General features: G+C 43.2%; 2 protein-coding genes across 4 annotated transcripts in view; one reads left to right on the forward strand and one right to left on the reverse strand.

Moving 5' to 3' along the window:
- Positions 1 to 246: 246 nt before the first annotated feature.
- POLR1D (RNA polymerase I and III subunit D) lies at positions 247 to 17,779 on the reverse strand. Of its 2 annotated transcripts, none has more exons than XM_042014361.1 (3): positions 17,654 to 17,779; positions 9,716 to 9,790; positions 247 to 1,590 (listed from the first exon to the last, which is right to left on the reverse strand). In XM_042014361.1, the coding sequence occupies exons 1-3, from the start codon at positions 17,677 to 17,679 to the stop codon at positions 1,305 to 1,307; spliced, it is 387 nt and encodes a 128-aa protein (XP_041870295.1). In that variant the 5' UTR covers positions 17,680 to 17,779; the 3' UTR covers positions 247 to 1,304. The 2 variants fall into 2 exon arrangements, with proteins under 2 accessions (XP_041870295.1, XP_041870296.1); XM_042014362.1 differs by having other exon boundaries at positions 9,716 to 9,786; positions 17,654 to 17,750.
- A 516-nt stretch (positions 17,780 to 18,295) lies between these two features.
- Positions 18,296 to 20,344, forward strand: part of LNX2 (ligand of numb-protein X 2) — a 59,539-nt gene continuing 57,490 nt past the window's right edge. For both annotated transcript variants that reach the window (XM_042014360.1, XM_042014357.1), the window contains exon 1: positions 18,296 to 18,475. The gene's annotated coding sequence lies outside the window, so the exon portion shown is untranslated. The remainder of the gene's footprint in view (positions 18,476 to 20,344) is intronic.

The raw sequence follows: 20,344 nt of genomic DNA on the forward strand, positions 1-20,344 counted from the left end.
CTCATGCACCAAAATCCAGCCAGAGCAGACCTCCACTTTGGCCGTCCCATGTCGCAGCTGACACGAGCTCTCCGAGAGTCAGGTAAGCGCAGAGAGGAGAGGTGCTCACATGCCTATAGGTGGCACTCTTGCTCTGACTCAACACGGAAGGGCCACGGAGCCCCGCTCCTCCTGTCCCTTGGAGGAGAGAGGCACATCTCACTTAAGAAACCCATCAAAAGCATTAATTCCACAGGGCACTTTCAATTAACATTTTCGATTTTATTGTCACACACTCAAAAACAAAACTATGTTGAAAACAATTATTTCTGAGAACAGTAAAATACAAAGTATTTCACACAGAAGTTTGTTGTTGTAACACAAACAGAAGTGAGACATAGAATATGCCAACGTGTATTATTTGTGCTCACAGTCACAAGTTTAAAAACTGTACCACTATAGAATTGTCACATAGGCTTGGAAAGTGAGCATTTGAATGTTTAAGCATCACCTCTGCATTTCTAGTATTACATATTTACTTCGAAACTTTCTAGCAGTAGACAGAGAACATGAAAATTTTGTCTTCAGGGTTTGGTTTGAAAGCACCGTGACAACAGACTGTTAAAACTACTTCCTTACAGAGGGAGGTCTAAACAGAGACAATTATTGCAGTTGCAGCTTTTTAGGGGTAATGTTTATTGTTATCTATGATAGGTTTGTGAATATACATTAACAAGCAAAGTCACTATTTCCCAGCAGTCCCTCCTGGAAAGCAAAATCAGCATCGCCCATTTAAAATTTGGGGTTTTTATACTAAAGAAAGCAATCTCTTCTATTCTATACAAAATGCATATGCTTGGCCAGGCACTGACCAGCTTTCTCTTCTTCTACATTCTAAACCAAATAAGCAAAACTTCTTTATTGGCTAGCAGCAAAGAAGTTCTGCAAACTTCATGCAATAAATAGAATTCTGCTTAATTTAAATTTATTTCCAGAAGAGTGACATGACTAAATGATTTGTATTAGACAGTGACACACATATCACGCTCCATCACCAAGACCCTAAGCTTAGTCAGAAGGGGAGAGAGGAATGGAGTAAAGGGAATGTCTTTTCTAAAACAACTGAAAGTTTTATGCTGTACTTTGCTTTTCTCTTAAGTCCCAAAGGAAAGTTTCTAAAGCTACCTCAAGGTTACCTCTCACACAGGCAACTTGGTTCAACACGCAAGTTTGAACATCATCTCTTCCTGAAAAACTGAGACACCCCTGCTTTCCTATACTTAATGACATTCCTGACTTGTAACAACACATACTTGTCACTCTCCTCATCGCTTGCTTGATCGCTTTTCATGTTTATCCTTTGTGTGCTGGTTCCTGCTTTGGTGCCTTGGAGGAGAGTAGCTGACTCTCCTTCTGGACTGAAAGCTGGGTGTGTATGGGTGAATTCTGCGTTTCTTTGGTTTTTCTTCTTTCCTGCTTTTGTTTGGTTCAGACTCCTTATTGTCTTCCTTTTGCTCATGCTCTTGGTCTTGTTCTTTTTGAGATGGCAACGTGTTTTTGATGGTATTAATAAGAAATCTTTTATTTGTACCAGCAAGAGGACATTTCAACCTGTAAAGACATTTAAAAGTGATCAAAAGAGAAGGTAAAAATATCCCAAAACAAGTCTGAGATTTTAACTTCAGTGATTTTAAGACAGGTTTGTGATTTTGGCTTTCCTTGCATGCCACCTAGTGTAAACTCTCAGTACAGAAAGAGAAGTTTCAGATTATCTCCATTCTCCTTTTGTTTTACTCTTTATGGGAAGAAAACTATTTTACTTCAACACAGTGAAAATCCAAATGATTTTCACAAGGTAGTGTGTGCAGGGGGAAGCAAAGGATAATACATTTTAAGGTTGACGGTGCCTAACTTAGGTATTCAGAAATCAAACATTTAGTAACATATTCTAAGTCAAATTGGAATGGTTTACAGAGATCGTGATCTTCTAAAGGCAGCATTATCTAGTGAACTGTGATATTCAGAAAGTAAGATACATGGGAATGAAGAACCCAAATAGCTGTACCATAAACATATACATGAGACATACCAATTTAAACATACTTAGCAACCACCAAAGTGTTTAATTTCTTTTTCTTAAACAGTAAAGATACTTATCCAACTATTTTCTATTTTTTTTTTACTTTCTCCTCTCACATCTTAACAATTTTGCACATAATTTATCAGCTAGTTTTAGTAAACAAGTACCGTAAATTTCATTAATCTTGTTGGTATCAGCTGTATTCTACTTATTTCCAATTTATCATCTCTTAAAGAACAGAATAAGAAAAAACAAGTTTGAATATGTTCCTACAGAAAGCAGAAATCACTCTGCAGGCTTTGTTTATATTTGGAGTCACTGTGGTGTTTGTCTTCAAAATATTTTTGAGACAAGTTATGGGACTACTTTTAAAAAAATCAGAGCTCTTAGAGATCACAGCCACTTACTGAATCAACCACAAAGCCATGGAATCCTAACACCACAATGTTAAGATCATCTATTCTACTTGAATAATTTGTGTAAGTGTAGAAACTATACCCTAACTACTCAAAAACCTCTGACACCTCTGAACAATCAGAGCTATCAGAACAACAAGCAAACTGCAACAAAGATCACATATGGTTATTTAGCACACTTCATGACTTAACTGGACATGGAATTTATCATGATGTTTTGCTTCAGGTCTGCCTACTAAGCATTCCTGATAATTGTTCTTTTCCTAAATCCTTTAAGAACTTGGGAGAGCAATTTTAGAAGTACACAGCCATGCTGTTTTATTTCCACTAGGTATTTTCTGGCGCTTTTATTGCATAGAATTTTAGAATTTTCTAAACTTTCTTCATATAAATCTACATTATTTTTCTCAAATCCTGGTTTTAAATAAATAAGATCTTTAACCTAGTATAACTTTTGTAAATTAGGGAAACTATTTATCCATTAATTGTATTACTGAGTAAAAACAAGAGGCTAATAAATGTCAGTAGAACAGGGTTTCTACTTCAAGCTATACCACCTATGAACACGGTGCTGAACGTGTCATGGCACAGGTTTCACTCAAGACATAACACAAACCAGCTAACATTTAAGTCCTCTGTATATCTTATGTGAGCATTAAACTAAACGTTTCCTACCAAGGAGGGCAACTCTCTGTAGGCTGCATCCAGGCAAAAACTACTTCACATTTGTTCTTTGTCTTGCTTTTTCTTAGGAGCTAATGCACTGATTGATTTAAGCACTCATATATATAATGCTGGAATGAGACAGTCAAAGTGCCAAAAATAAATTTGTCTGCTTGAAGCATTTATTTCTTTTTGACACTATGAGTGCTGCCTGAGCTATACTAAGAACGAAAACTGATGAGAAATGCAGGACTTGAGAGTCAGCTAAGAGATGCCATTAGTTTACCATCATACTGCGATTAAAGTGAGCCACCAGGCTTTCATGGAGCAGCAGTAAGTCATGGCACTGAAGCAAAACATTAGTTCTTAGTTTTATTGACCTCAGACTTCAACAAAGCAAATTCTACCTTTAAATCTTAAAGCAAACAAGATGTATGGCATGTGCTACATTACATACACACACGCGCGCATGTTTACATATAGCCATGGTATACATGGAACTGTGAAGATTAAAGTGAACTGTATTAATCCACTGATATCTTTGAGAGCATCTCTAATGGTGAGAAAATTGACATCTCCAAAGATCAGCCTTGGGTTTGCTGTACGGTCTGATCCTGCAGTGCTCAGTTCACAAATAGGTTTGCCCTCAGTGTGAGTTCTGAAGGGCTGGGAGGCAATCTCAGCCTGGGCACGGTGGAACACAATGCTGCTGTGACCAGTAAACAGTGCCACAGAACTGATTTGACAAGTTTTGCTTTAAAACAAACAAACCAACCAACAAACAAAAAGAACAACAACAAAGACATGTTAAAAGAACATTAAAGTTCTGAACTGAAATGTGCCCCAAGCAGGGCTGCAGGCGTGAGTGAGTGAGACAAGCACACAAACTGCAATGCTAGAGCCATCCTGTCTACTAGAGCCCTGTTCTGTAGCCATGTATTCAGCCATTGTAAGGTTCACTTTTTGCTTTGCGTGCTCCAAAAGCTAAACCAAGCTATTTTTGCCAACAGAATCTTGCCTCCCTCCACAAATAAATCTCACACCCTCCAAAACCTCTCCACGATGCAATAACCAAGACAATGCAACGCATTGCATTTTGACAATGATAGTGCCTTTTGAGAAAAAAAATTAAATCCATCATTGTGAACATAGGTTACATCTCAGCCTATTGACCCTTTAAGCCAACTTCTGTGCAGGAACACAGAATTTCTAATCAGTGCCTGTCATCCAGTGCAGTTCAGCACAGAAATGTACTACACAAGTTCTTAACAGTAAAAACATGCTGACACCATTTAAGACACAAGAGCACAGTGCCATGTGCCACAGTCTTGTCTCTGCTGAGTAACTGGACGTACTAAACAGGATTGGCACAGTCAGCCTCATCACACAGAGTAAAGCCATCTTTCCAAGAAAAAAGTTCACTATGAATGAACTGACAAGTACATTTCTACCATTTCCAAACTGCCATAGAAAATATCATATTTCAATAGAAGAGTGACTGAAGGGGGGGGGAAGCAGCGACAGATAGCTTTGGCAAACCAACTAATCTATGCTGTTACCCTGTCACAGGGGACCTTACAAAAGAGGATGCCTCAGAGGACACTTAAAGCTTTGAAATACAGTCTTAGCAGCCAGGTGCAGCTGGCAGGACTTTGTAGGATCATAGACTCACCTGGTTTGGAAGGGACCTTAAAGATCATCAAGTTCCAACCCTGCAGATAGTAATACCTTCCGCTAGACCAGGTTGCTCAGAGCTCCATCCTACCTGGCCTTAAACACTTCCAGAGATGGGGCATCCACAGCTTCTCTGGGCAATCTGTTCCAGCGACAACTTGACTTGGGATGTGCCCTGATTACAAGATTTTAACATATTTACTTTGCAATCTCTATCTGTACCCTGTTTCTCCTCCTCCTCCTATTCAAATGAACGATGAGGGGAATCACATTGCAGTGTTTCTGCACAGTCACACAACACCCATTCGAAGACAAAATGCAACACAGCACTTCACAGTTCCGGTACCCTCATCATCATCATTCTGCATTCTGCTGTACTTCTAACAGATTCGGTATTGAACAGAAAGCTATCCATAGGAATGAAAGTGGTTTTAGGATTGCTTTACAAAAAAGAGAGTTGAAAAGAATTTAATGCTTCCAAAATTTTTTTGTTGTGATTTCAGCTGCTCTTACAATGCAGAGCTGAACAAACCTTCCAAAAATATCCTGTTTTCCAGTTCTTAATTTACATAAGCTTTTCAAGTAAGATGATAAGCTACATTTGATTTAGCTTTAGCTCACATTATCAGCATCTTTGAAGATCAGACCTATACACAAAAAAAGGCCTCTAGAACTTTTTTCACACAGTAACTTTTGTGGCATTTTAACTGCCTTTCTTGGTTAAAGTAAGAACAACTGCTTAAAATGGGACCTAACTTCACTGCTATAAAGAAGCTTATGGATTATCTACATAGAACCAAGAGAAACAATTAAAGGAAGCTGAACTTTTGGCTTCATTTTAACCAGACACAATGGAAACCCCCCAAATATCCTATTCCATCTATGTCAAATAGCCTCTGATGAAACAAAGAAATTTATCTAACCATTTCAAATGTTCTTACACTATTTTTCCACAACTTCTCACCCTGGATCCAACTGATCCCTTCAAATGTTAGCTTCCACACAGCTGCTCTGATGTCTTTTCCCATCTCAGAAGTTCCAGCATATCAGCATCATCACTAGTATTCAACCACAGATTCTGCTCTCTTCTGATCAACTATTCCAGGATTAAGACACCTTCAGAAGCAGGTTCTTCCTTACCCTTCTCTCACACATTTCCTTTCATTTGTGATTAGCTGTACTAATGCTTGAGCCAGATACATCAGCAGCAGGATCTACATCATGTGTTATCATAAGGATGCAGGAGACCCCCCAACAAGAATGACCAAGGCCACAGAGTACATACAAAAGGAACACTGCAGGAACTAGAAATACTGCCTTGCTGAATGAAATCTATAAATAAGAATATCGAGTATTTCTTAGATTCATTTACCATGGACCTACACACTGCCTATCTGAGCAGTCCCTGAGAGTATGGAGGCCAATGAGCTGAGACTCTTAACCAACTAAGAGATCATGCAGCCCACCGGCAATACTGACAGCTGCTCCATGTCCAGAGAGTCTCAGAGAATTACCCTTCCTGCACAAACTCTCGGCCAATATCACTGCCAACCTCCAAACAGGGACAAGCCTTTCTTCCACCAGCCTCTAACCCACACAGGTTGCAGCACCTGCCCATGTCATCCACATTAAACTTGTAAGACAATGTAACACCAGCAAAACATTCCCAAACTGGAAGAAATACTAACAACACTGTCCTGTGTTTCAAGGCTCAGTCTTTATATGAGAGACTGGGCTACAGGTTGACTGCTTTGTACATTTTTTCTGTACCTGTCAGCTAAACTGACAGGTTTATTTTAGTGTAGTATTTAGTTTATTTAGTGTAGTATAGTGTATTTTAGGCTCCAGCAACAGCTGACTATCCATCTCAAACGATGAGACAGCAGAAGGTTAGGCAGGGGTGCTTGGGGAACTTTTTTGAAAGTTTTTCTGGAGAACTAATCACACTGGACAGTAATAGAGCAATAGCTTGAACCTGAAAGCAGTTCCAAAACAGCGTTCAGAGGCTTGCTGGCTAAGGTTTTGCTGCCATCAACATCTACCAGGAGACACTACTCCTTTGTACTGGTATGCACAGTATAGTCACCCCACCCAGGAATGCCACTTCTCCATACACCTCCCTTTGACCAACTTCTGTCAAATGCCACTGACTCCAGAAATGTATTTCCCAGTATTCAACAGCTGCTGGAAAGCAACATAAACTGGAATCAGTGAAGTATGAGCAGTAGTAGCCTCTGCTTCTCCTTACCCAAAGACAGATGGCAGAACAAATCTTTTCTTCATAGGCCGAGCTGCTTCAACTTTCCAGTGCCAATGCAGGACTGATGGCCTTACACTAGATGTCTCCAGGGTTTGTGCATCTCTTCTCCAGGACTCCTCTGACAAAGGGCTGAGGAATCCCAGAAGTCCTCATGAAACACACCTGCAAGTATTTTGAGTTTGGCAAGGAAGGAAGGTTTTGCGTTTTACCTGTTAACACTGTGCTTTTAGACAAGTTGATGATGACCTTGTCTTTGCTTCTACCAGTTACGATTTCGTGGATCTGGTCTACTAATACACATTTTCATGAACTAACTTTTCTGCTCATTTCATTTGCTATCCACAGAGCTCTGAGCAGCAGTTACCTTCTTCTCAGTAGTTTACACCTTGCAAGGTAACATATCAGTCCTGGATATAATTTCTGAAGGCCTTCAGGATTTACTTTTTTCCAGGATCAGTTACACTTGATAGCATTTTGCTGGAGTATGATACTCAACTGAGCACAGTTAAGTTTTCTTAACTTTTTCTTTCATTTTATCCCCCACATCTATATGCAATACCCAGCTGTTGGGCCAGTTCAGAAGCACCAGAACAGTGTAACAGGGCATAAAAATATTAAAGAGGTGAGAGTAGTGGCAGCTCGCAGCTGCTGTTCAGTCCGTTGTGCCTGCAGAACTGAACAGCAAAGACTTACTGGGAGTTTGCCTTTGGGGGGCTTTATACTTTCCTTACAGCCACACACACCAGCCGTACACTAGCCTATGCCAAACCCTACAGCAGCAGATTTGTGACAAATGGGACTACTACCAGTCTAGGGATAAATTCAGTGACATAAAAGTCCCCTGAGATGCATTACATACAAAGAAATCATCCCTGAGAGCATGATATCCTGAGCTGCAGAAGAAGTACCTTGAAGAAGGTACGACAGAGTGTATTCAGAAACAAAGATATTCAGCAAAGCACTTCTTAGGCACCGGGCATGGGCCACTGATGGAGACAGGGCACTACACTTTGACCTAGTATAGGTGTTCTCAGGTACCACTGCAGTCTTCAGAAAGTACTTCAACAGCCTCAGTTCAGGATATCACCATGCCAATCCCTACATCCCTGTGTCCCTCTGCCTAAAGCCTTCTTGACAATCCTTTCCTCCTACAGCTTTAACAGAACCCTGGCCTAGCCAGACACCATTAATCTGCAACTGCACTGAAGAACAGGCCACCCTTGGCTATCCCATCTCCTGGCAGGTCTCGGGCATCAGGCTTTAGCAAACTGCATCCCGAGCTGATCATCACAGCCAGCTGAACAGGACCACTACCCTTTTACAAACAAGGAATAAGAAGGAGCCACACTCAGGAGCAGATGCCCATACACTCTCCTGGCAGGTATTCCAGACTGAACAAGTGGCAGCAAAATTGTACAGGGACACCTGATTATCTCCCTGAAGAAATCTTCAGTTGCCATATCTGGAATCAACTTGGAAATTCTCAGTATCTGGATGCATGCAACACTTCATGGTGCTAACTATGTGCATTGGCCACATGGCTAGGCTGACAGGGTCAAAGCACGGTGGATCAGTACAGCTATAGCCAATCTGGGGGATTAAACCAATTAAGCTACTTTAACAGAAAGGGTACAAACTGCATCCCTAGACGAAATACTGAGTAAAACATACAGAAAACCCCAACCTGTTTGGAAACATAAAGGAGTAACTTTTTTATCAGCAAGGCACTATTTTAATCTCTTCAGAGCTACTAAAACAAACAGATAACTGAGCTGAGAACTTCATGAACAGTGCAAGCTTATCTCTTACTACTGCTGATGGAGGAAGCCAAACCTTATCTACAAGTGCGTTTAGTGCAGTCAACTGGTGCACTACTTGCGTGAACATCCCTAGATCCAACAGCTTCTTATCAAAGTCATATACACTATGTCATGATGAATGACTCTCCTCAGCATGTTATTACTTCTCTAATTACATGCATTGCATTCCATGACAATCTAGCTGTAAAATCTGGAATACCGCATTGAAGAATCAATGCTGTATTTAAGATTTAAATACTGTGATTCTTTTCCCAGTTACTATACAAATCAGCCCCTGAGTTTTAGGGTTTTTTTAGTATTAAAAAGTAACCCTCTCCCAAAACTGGATTATACATTTGAGTTCAATGAGTTCATTTTTGGCTACAATTTACAGATGAATTGTCTACTAAAGGATAGTTTGTTATTTTATTAGTACAAAGCTTTAGGTTTCCTTGTCAGGTTATGAATTCTTTTCACTTAAAACAGAGTCCAACCCAGGAACATGTAGCTAGTATGTAAGTACATGCACAATGAAGACAACTGGCATTTTAAAGACTCATGAGGTTCCAACCCAAACTTTGCAATTCCATCTATTATAAGAACATATTCCCAATTTTCCAATTGCTTTGTCTTCAACACATTCAGACAAGCAATTTCACGCAGACAGAATTTACCTGCACTTCTTTCTTATTTAGACTGGAATTTTTGCCCAAATTAACATGTGGATGAAGATGAATTATTTAAACATGAAACACATAAAAAGGTAGAGACTTCTCTCACACAATAAATATAAGATTTATTTTGGCATCAGCTGTAGCATTCATTTCCTTTCGGCACAACTTACCAACCCATAGCTCCCATTGTTTCAGCTCTAGTTCTCCCACGTTTTGCCTCTTTAAGTAACTCTTCCACAGCCTTCCTAAGAAAGAGAAAAAGAAAAAAGGTCACCACTTGTGGAACACAGGAAGATGCCACTTTATGCACTTAGGCAAATAAAGCAGATAGCTTTATTCACTGTAGTGAATTAAGCAATAAAGAAGCTACCAAAATCACCTTGACTTTAAGATAATTCAGATTCCTATGCACCAAGATTAAGAGACACATTCTGAAATACTGAAACTAACAAAAGTTGTTGCAAATACAAAAACTGTAATACTGAATGAAGAACAGGACTTGGCACACTTCAAATCCTTTTTAAGCACACTTCTGACTGTGAAGACAAGTTGCATGTCCCGTCATACCACAGGCACTCATGGAAACAGAGTATCTCCCAGGTAAGCTATCATCTCTGGGCGATACCTGCTCCAAGATGCCAAGCACAGCATCAGCAACCTCACCAGCTACTACTGGCTTCCCACGTAAGAGAAGAAATGTGTGTGGGACGGCTACTTGCAAGAACACCAAAAAAAAGGGTCAAAAACACAGGCTGTACCACTGGAACATGAGAGATGTTGCATTCACAGATCTTCATGAAATTACAGCAAAATTTATTTTTTCTCCAGACCCAGAACTTGCTATCTGAGCATCCTGAGCTAGGTTATAGTGATAACAACAGGAACACATGGCATTTATAGAACCTTGTCCTGAGCCTTCAAATAGCAATGTCAGACAAAGGTGAGGAAAAAGGAGAAGAAAGTGTCTGACTTTTAATTACCAGCTACCAAACTTGGTGATTCTCTTTCTGAGAAAAGCCTGTCATTATTATTGTACTATAAAATCTGTCACAATTTATAATTGAAATAATAAACCAAAGAATCTGAGCTACAAAGCACTAATAAAACACACACATAGGTATTTAAAACAGCTATGATTCAGTCTTAGGGAAAAGATCATAATAAATTAATATGGTGACACCAATTCTATTAACTTAGGTAGGAATTACACACCTTTAAGTATTTGAGACTTTTTTTGTTATATCAAAGCTCAGACTGACCTGGCATCCATCTTAGTAGCCTTCTAGGTCCACACCTTCATTATCAACATTGTTTCCTAATATTGTTCTTTCAACATCACCCTTTTTCACTGCACCTTTACAAAGCCCTTTCAGCTTGCATGGACAAATGAAATGCAATGCTCAGATCCTCTTTGAAATCGTATGTTTCCACTCACTGAACTTATATCCTCTACACAAGTAAGCCAAAAGCTACGCAAACAAGTTTTTAAAATTTGCTTTTAGAGGCCTCGCAGGACTCCACATTCCTCACTGTCTTCATTTTTACAGCTTGGTTACAATACAAACAGTTCTGTGGCTGCCAGCTTCAATTCTAAGGGCAGCAGCATGAGCAAAGGGAATACAGCATGCAACTTTCACATGAGAACCATCCAAACACTGGCGGACTGACGGGAGGGAAAATTAGGGACAGGGGCACATTTAAGAATTCTGACACCTTTTATAGCAAGCACCACTTAAAACTTGCTGTGGCAATTATTTTTGGGCAATCAAGCTACAGAATTACAGCAACATGAAGGTACAAGCAGTGATATTTTTATCTTCAAGGTATGGTACAAGACCTATTTACGTTTCTGAGGGATTAGACTTTTTCCTCTTTCTATATTCCAAGGTTACAGGCAAAGCTCCCATTGCATATACCCTAATAACCAGTATCATTAATGCATGTGTCAAAAGAATAGAGTAATGTTAAAGGCTCCTAGTCAGGCAAAATGAGAAGTACTTTCTATTCCTCACTCAGGGGAAGAGCTTCATCATTTTTTTCCAAAAGGTCAAATGAATAGACTGAAAAAATGAATAAATAGTAATAAAGAGGCATGTCTGATAGTTACAGGCAATGAAAACACCATGTTATTACAGAGACCACCCAATGTCTGTGATTACAGATGCCTGTCAGAAGAAGACGTATCATGCTGGATCCGACAGCCGAGAGGCCAGACAGTCACAGCCCCACGTCCAGGTCCAACCAGTAGCAAGGCTGAAAAATCTGCTCCTAAGAGGCAGATACACACACCATGCACTTACACTGCTGGCCACATCAATCACAGACAGACACACAGAGTGCTCACACCGACAGCTTCATCCTGCTCTTCTCTCCAGCTGGGTGTGGGAGCCCAAGACATCAGCCCAACTGCACTGCTGGTACAGACCACCACGCAAGGCTGACTGGGACACCCTGGTCCCCCAATATCCAACCCCACTGCGGTCTTGCCTGTGAAGACACACAGGCATACATACACATCTCACCCCCGACCCTACAGTCTCTCCAGCAGCTGACCAGGACTCCCTGGTGGCCCCAACAGCTAGCTCCTCCTGGCTCTTGGAGATACAAGCTTACACACCAGCTCTCTCCTTATTCACCCACTTACCAGCTACTCCAGCTTGATCTTCATCAGCAGCCACTTGGTCCCATACTTGCTCCAGTACTACAACACAGATAAACAAGTCCCCAATTCCACTTCAGGGACTAACATTTGGTTTTACTCCCTCCATGAAATGTCCCCAGTTGGTCTGGAGACCAGGAGTGCCCCAGGCCTCCAGCCCAGGGTCCAAGCCCAACTACTGGCATCCAAACCTTCACATGTTCCAGTTGCTGGCACCATGGACACATGGTCCCTCTGACCCACAGTCTGACTGTAGCTGCTAGCTCTGAGATGTACACCTTCTCCCCTCAGAGGCCCTCACCCAAGAGAGAATTAGAAAGGAATTTAACCGGCAGACAGGACAGGCTGTGATGATTAGGCATAGGGCATGGCCAGACAGGAGTACCAACCAGCAGCCTATACACACATGACCAGACCTTTTTATCCCCTTATTCCTCTATTTTCCCACTCTTACTTCTCCCCAAATCACTTGAACTTCCCGCTTTCCCTGTCTTTGGTTCCTCCCCTACACATCCCATAATAATCCATGAGTTAATCAACACATACAGGGCGTGGATTTCTTTCCTTACCTCACTAACAAGGCCGGGCGGCATGGATGTGTGGGGATACAGGCTCTGTTAGGCTCAGTACATCCTGGTGGCCAGGGGAGCCCACTGCCCGCCCCAGTTTACCAGAGGGCCTCGCACACATGCAGTTCATCACCTTGCTGTACTTTATGTCATCTCTCGGCTTTTGATCTCTCTCTCCCAGCAGGAGGCTCAAGCCTGTCTGTGAAAATGCCTCTTAAGTCTCTGGTAACATTTATGTTATCTCTACAGCTCTGTCAACCAGACAGAGTATAACCAGCAGTAGGCATAATATGTGAAGTTTTCCCACACTGATATTCTTCGCATTCCCAGCTGCAACATCACTTGAGCAAACTATTCCCTCCCCTTGCCAAATCTTCCATTTTTGACCCTTTCCTCCCAACGTGCCATATGTGATCACAAACTGCTTTTCTTCTGCATCCCACAACCCCTCCCACAACCCTATGCAGCAATGCCCTTGAGTCCCAAAGATGCTCCAGCACTGACTCCTCTTGATGGGTATCATGCCTGGAGGCCCAGGCTATCTTTCGGGATCAGCCCTGGAGTGCGAGGGGGGCCCAAAGAAGACATCCATTTCTCTCTGACCTTACTGTGGGTTCCTACCCACCAGCTCCTCTGGGCTCATGGAGATGGAACTCTGATGGGCTGGTAATTCTTGGCATGGGCCTGGGAGAAGCCAGGACTGGGTGCTATTTGGGCTCCCCCCATCCATCGTGGTCTCTCTGTAGTCCTCACTGGGAGCTTTTGGCACATAACCTAAAAAACCCTGCCATCTCCGCCCATGCCATCGTCTCATTAAAGATCCTGATGAGAACTCTAACGAAAATGTATCTACTGGACTTGCTTCACAGCACAGTCAGCTACAGAAGTACACAGACCTGAAGTAGGAGGGCAGTGTTCATATTCAGCATCTCCCAGTCAGAGAAAGGACATCTTTAACAAACACATCTTCGTGAAAGCATTAATAACTGTTTGCAGTCTATTCCACTACTATTCAAGCTCAAAGACCAAGCTTCTCTACTGTAATCGACAAAAATCACACTTAAGCCTACTTCCTGAGGCACTCTAGGTCCTGACAGCAAGATGCAAGCTCAGGAAAAACAATGAGCAATTTTTAAAATCAATTTTCTCAAAGCACTTTTATGCTAACTATACAACTTATTTTTAACTGTGCATGGGGCTAGAAATAGAAGTGAATGTTGGTATTCCAATTACAGCTGAATAATTAATATCAAGATCTTCAGTCAAACAAATGACTGAAGACACTGACAGTGTTATTTAAAATTAACTCCGGTGAGCTGGTCCTATCTGCTCACCCTTACTAAGAAAACTGATGAAAATGGAAGTCAGGAATAAAACCTAGGCCACAACTGTAAGAGCAAGAATGAAAAGAGGCACAAATACACCACAAGCTTTCTAACATTTGTTCAAAGGCAAAGGCATTCCACACCAGGCACATGAATGCTCTCAGTCTTTGTTGATCAGGTTTTGTACTTATTTAAACATTCTACTTGTCAATCTTGTGCTATTTGCAGTACATTTCTGTGCTGATATTCTCACCAGCCCAAACATACCACTCCATTTCAAACACCAATCTTAGCTTACAGACCACTTTTTTTTTTTTTTTTGCCAGGAGTATGGAATACTGAATCCTGACACTTGACACTGTTAAAATCAACAGTAAGAACCATCAGTTTTCTCCAAGGCACAAAGCTTGCTTGCCAAAAAGCATAGCTGGGCTGTCTGTGCAGCAAAAATATTAATTATTGATTCTCAACTCAACTACAGGCCTCTTGTTACAGAATTATAGCCTTCTTTGTGATTCAGAGCAGCATCTCCTTAGGAAACACTTAATCCCAAGTAAATGATGCTCTAAACAAGCTTGGCAGGCACTTCTAATAAAGTATGATATCCAAAGTTGAGAAATATTTGTAGCTATTGAAAGACAGAATGGATTATGGAAGGGTTTGGACACACAGTCTAACCAAGCCACTTCATCTGTACTTGAAGAGAAATGATGCATCTTCTGTGCTTCAAACACACAGAACTACCATGACAATCATTTAGGAAGAAGGGAATTAATTTTTTTTTTTTTAGATAGGAATGAAAATGGTGAGCTCTGTAGTATCCCAATGGATGTTTAGCTGAAATAAACTAGGAAAAGCACATACAGGCACTTGCAGAGGAAACAAACTGAACAGCTCCTTCTGGCTGGTTTGCAACTTCTTTCACCTCCTTCTTGGGTCATAACTTCACAAGTTATCATTATATGTTAACAGAACTTAGAATTTTCTTAAGAATCAATGGAATCTCAAGGCTCAAGTGTCTTCACTGACGTACCAGCAAGTTCACAGGAGCAAGCCTCAGTTCATACCTCCATCAAAGGTTTTGGGTGAGATGGAGCAGAGGATGTAATTCAGCAGAATGTAGCAAATATTACTATTTTACACACCTGTGGTATTTACAGCTTTCAGAGTTTTAAAATCCACAGAATGCAACAGTCACACAGGGATTTATAAGTTAGTACTCAGCTTTCTAGGAAAACTTCATATTAAAGTGAGGAAAACATCAAAAGTATGATCAAGTGAGAGTCGGACATGGTAAAATTGAAAAACAATATCAGGAAATGAAGCAGTAAGGATCAAATAGAAGAAACTAGATGAAGAGACTTCTCCTTAGATAGTCAATATAAAAAAAATAGGACAACTGACTTAACAGATCACTTTTTGGAATACTGGGACACAAAATTAATTTCTGACCTGAAAAAGCATGCACAAAACCAGTTACACTTCCTTCTCCCTCACGGTAAATTAAATAAAAACCACATGTACAAAACCCTTAAGTTTTTCTTTAAGATTTGTGCATTGCAAGACAAGCCTGAATTCAGAGACAAACTACTCAAAATATTCCACATAAACCTGCTTTTAAAGACTCAAAATCCACCCAAAGTAGTTAACACTGTGGCTACAGAACAGAAATGCCATTAATTGTATGCTAAAGCCATATTACAAACCCCCTAAAAATTATAAGCCTAAACTACCATTGCTACACTATTCACAGGAGAGTATGAGCTACAGGTTATTGAATAGGAATCTAAGGCATAATGTCTGTAACCCAAAGGACAAAGAAAGGTCTGTATTAGACTGGAAGGGGTCTGTATTGAAGATTGTACATGGAAGCATATCTAGAGTGAGTAACACCCAAGTACGACATCTAAATGCACACAGCACAAGCTCAGTTCAGGGTGCTACTACCAAACTGAGCTGTTATGAAAACTTAAGGTATGAAAAAGTAACCAATGATAGACGGATCCAGGACAGAAAAGAGTTAATTGTCAAGTGCACTACGTTGTAGTTACAATGTGTTTGGAGCCGACTGAACACACTCTGAGGTGAACAGTGGCATGGATTGGTGACACCAGACAGCTAAACCCTCCTGCGTACCCTTTGGTAAGTGTCACTGAGCTTCATCCTCATCTACCACGCGGCCACAGAAAAGGAATAGCAAATCCCAGCTTGGACCGAACCATTAAGGCAGGGTAAAACTTTAGCTCCTGGGAAGAAGAGCATTAATATCAGGAGGAGACTGTGGAGCAGCTGGCCTTAGCTGGTGAGTGAGCAGCTATGTCCTGAACTGCCCAGAGAACCCCAGGTCCCTGGCATGGCAATAGCAACCAGAAGTCAGTGTGGAAGAACAGTGACATAGTTTCAATTTGCCATGAACGAAAATGTTTAAGTTTGGAATGGCACTAGTAAAAAAAACATTCATGCATACACAGAAAGAAGCTTTAATTATTAAACTGATGATCTGAGAGCAGAAGTAGCTTAGCAACTATTAAAAGCCTCTTAGAAAGCATTATGCTCTCTAGCCCGTCCACTGTCCCAGTGCTATTGGTTTTGGCACATTTCATATACATGCCAGATATAAAGAGAATAAAGTTATTTTCTACAAGCATACTCAGACACAGTTTCTTAAAAGTTAAAGGTGAGAACCATGAGGAGAACAGTTCAGAAAGCTTCTGGTCATCATGTCACTGTAACAGTTGTTTTAAACAGCCATAAGGAAAGTGAACAACCCAGAACTACGCTTGCAAAAAGAAAAAAATTCCAATCACACAAATAGGGCTATTTTGCAAAAAAATTTGTGATATAAACACCAAAAGTCTATTCCTAAAACACAATTAAGAGAAGCCTACTTTGAGTATCCAAATATAGAAATCTATGTTTTATAACTCAGTGTTTGCTCGGGAGGACTGCAACTCAAAACGTGCAGCAAGACAAATCCACTGGTCCCAACGAAATGCCACGTAGAAAACAATTTTATTTTGTGACAAAATAACTGCCAAGCATTTTATATTTTCTTGATACCGGGACAGGGAAAATTCAACAACTGGTCAACAAGCACATCTCCAGCACTGAAAATTGAAATTTGGGATTTGAAAAATTTATTTTACCTAGTACACAATTCATCAAATTGTAACTGATGAGGGGTGAACCACCCACGACTTTCCAGTCTTGTCTCTAAGCGATACCAGCACGCACCCAAAGTTCTGTGCGGAAGACACGGCAGAAGCAGCTCCAGGCCGCGCTCCCCTCGAGGCGCACCGGCACCGCACAGCCCACAGGAGGGGCAGTCTGGGGACAGCGGGCAGAGCCCGGCGGAGCTCGGGGCCCGTTCTGAACCGCGGACCACTCGGGCCGGGAGGAGCCGCCCCACGGCCGCCGCCAGCCCGCACCGGCCCCAGCCCAGCGCTGCCCGGGCCTCGCGGGGCGGGAGGCGGTGCTGGGCCCAGGGCGACGCAGCAGCCCCGCAGAGGCCGCTCGCCCTCGGGGCCGGTTCTCCCACTATCGCTCGTCCCTCACCTCTCCAGCTCCGGGTCCTCCTCCATGGCTCCCCCACCGTCCCCCACTGCGACTCCTCAGGCGCAGGCCGGCGCCATCACCCGCTGTCGGCCGTGCGGGGCGGGGCAGCGGGGCGGGCGTAGGCAACGGCGAGGACCCCGGCAGGAGGAGCCGGGGCGGGGCGAGCCGGGCCCCGCCACACCCCGCCGGGCACCTGCAGCACCGGTGGTCGCGCCCCCCGCCAAAAGGAGAGCGGGGGCGGTGGGTTCCCTATGCGGGCAGGACTCCCATGCATCTCCGACAGGGCGGGGGAAGAGGGCGCGGGGCGGTGACTGAGTGTGCGGAGGGCGGGAGCGCCCGGAGGCGGGAGCGCCGCTGGAGCTGTTACTCACGGACCCCCCCGGGGTTTGCTCCCCGGGCACGGCCGCAGGGCTCGGGCAGGCAGGGACAGGTCCGTGGGCAGCCCTGGGCGGGCACCGCCCCCCCCGTCCCCTCCTCCGTGCCAGCCCCGCCCGCGCCCCCCACCGCTCCGGGCTCCGCATAGCCGATCAGGCGAGCGGCGGGGACACCCCGGCCCAGGGCTCCGCCGCGTCCCGCCCCGGCCCCGCTGCCATAGGCTGCGGCACGCCCGGCCCCGCTCCCGGGGCCGCCGCCGGAGTGGCGGAGCGCCGCTGTCACTTGGGCCGCGCCGCTGCCCGCGGCGGGGGGCGGAGGCGGGAGCACCGGCCCGGCCCGGTCCGGCGAGACACGTTCCCGAAGTGCTGCTGCCCGGAGTTTGCTTCCCCGAAGGCGGGGCGGGCGCAGCCGGCGCTGCTGAGGAGAGCGCGGCGCGGAGCCGGCGCAGTGAGTAACTTCCATGCCCCGCCGCGGTGCCGGGCGGCTCAGCCCCGCTCAGCCTTTCTCAGTGGCAGCCGCGCCGGGGGTCCCCGCGGGGGCTGCGGAGCCAGGTTGAGCCTCTCTGCGCGGGCAACAAGTACGGGAGAGGGACCGGGGCCAGGAGCCGCCGTGCGGGGCTGAGGTGGGAGCTTGGGAGTAGGGTCCCCGCCCTGGAGCCCCCGGCTCGGCGGCGGGGCTGAGCTCGGCGGCGCCTGCCCCTGCGGCGCGTCTCTGCGAGGCTGAGCTGTGGGCTCGGGGGCTGGAGAACCACTCGGAAAGCGCCTGGTTCTGGATCCCCCGATGCACCTTTGCTGCTCTCGTGTGGCTTCATTAAAGAAGCTCCTTCCTGGAAAGGAGTCAGATTACTGCGTGCCGGGGAGGCAGAGGAACAGCTGCGAGCGAACCCCTGCTGCAGGAGCGGGTTTCAGGTTGTGGGTTTTACAGCTGCGCCAGAGGAACTCGGGACTGGCTGCGAAATGCCGCTGGAGTCCGTATGGTTGGCAGCTATTTCCAAACGTTCACTCTAGCCCTCGGTGCTCTGACCCACACTCCCTGGTTTCCCCCCTCATTTGTTAGCTCTTAGCACTGAAAATGTGGTTAGAAAACTTTTTGTCTTTTATAGTTTTAACAAGGCATACTTGTTAAAATTATCATTGCTCTTGACGGAATCATACTATTTGGTCAACTAACTGAGAAAACCGTTCCTGGAGCTCTGGTAGTCCCTGGTGATTTTTCTTACAGTGTTCCTAATGCATAGCGCTGATTGTTTACTTCTCTAGGACTCTATTAAGTACTTCTGAGCTTCCCTTAATTCCTCTTTTAATTACATGATATTAGAGGTTTGTTTTTTGTCTGTGTGTAAAGTAAAAAATGTCTGTTAGGGATTAGCTTTGGACTGTATTTGATAGTCTCTGGAAATACATTTCCAATCATAAATACTTTCGAATTTCTGTTCAAAAGAGAAACTGGTCTGAGCTGGACTCTCATTAAATAAGCACTTTGAATTACTGAATTTGGTTTTTTATTCTTCTACCCAGTTCTTCTGGCTTCATAATGCTTTATTCTAAGCTGCAATCCAGCAGCAGATCAAGGAGGCTTAGGAAGAAACATAAGATGGTTTTGGTTAGTGTCCCTACCATTTGGAAAATAAACATGTTAGTACCATATGCTGCCCCGACTTTATTAAAGCAAATTTTCTCAAAATGGAAACAAGCTATATCACTGTACTTGCTAGAACCATATGACTTAATAGGAGTATTTGTAATTACTTTATATATAATATATAATTTGCTTTATAATTACTAATTTTTTTCCTAATTATCAGATCACTGAGTAAGGAATCCTCTTTCCTGAACATAGTACAATATAAAATTATTAACTCCAGAGTCAGTAGGCTGCAAAGAACACTATTGTGCCCAAGTAGATTTTTTCAAAATAAAAAAAAAGTTGTAATATTATGTTTTAAAGTGCTTGTACTGTTGCAATTCTAAAATCGATGGATATTTTTAAAAGCTCGTAATTTTGCAATGAGAGTTTTTGGTACTGAATTTCTTCCTGTACTCACCCTTAACTTTGCTTAGTGACTTCAGCAAGAGGGAGCCCAGGGCCTTGGACGCAGGTCTGAGATTTGCAAACATGGTATCTTTTCCTAACACTACCCCCGAATTTTCTATTACCAAAACAACAACAAAAAAAAGCGCAACAATTTAGAGACAAAACTTTGGAAGAGGAATGTATGCTGGTGATTGGGTAGAAAAGGACTGTTCTTCTGAGACAGGTTAAAAAATAAGCTAACTAAAACCTGTCCTGCCAAAAACGGTGGCTTTGACATTGCAA

The sequence above is a fragment of the Corvus kubaryi genome, unplaced genomic scaffold (genome assembly GCF_017639235.1).
Source record: "Corvus kubaryi isolate FWS band 111438036 unplaced genomic scaffold, C.kubaryi_AGA036_p1.0 split1-65, whole genome shotgun sequence".
Classification (NCBI taxonomy): domain Eukaryota; kingdom Metazoa; phylum Chordata; class Aves; order Passeriformes; family Corvidae; genus Corvus; species Corvus kubaryi.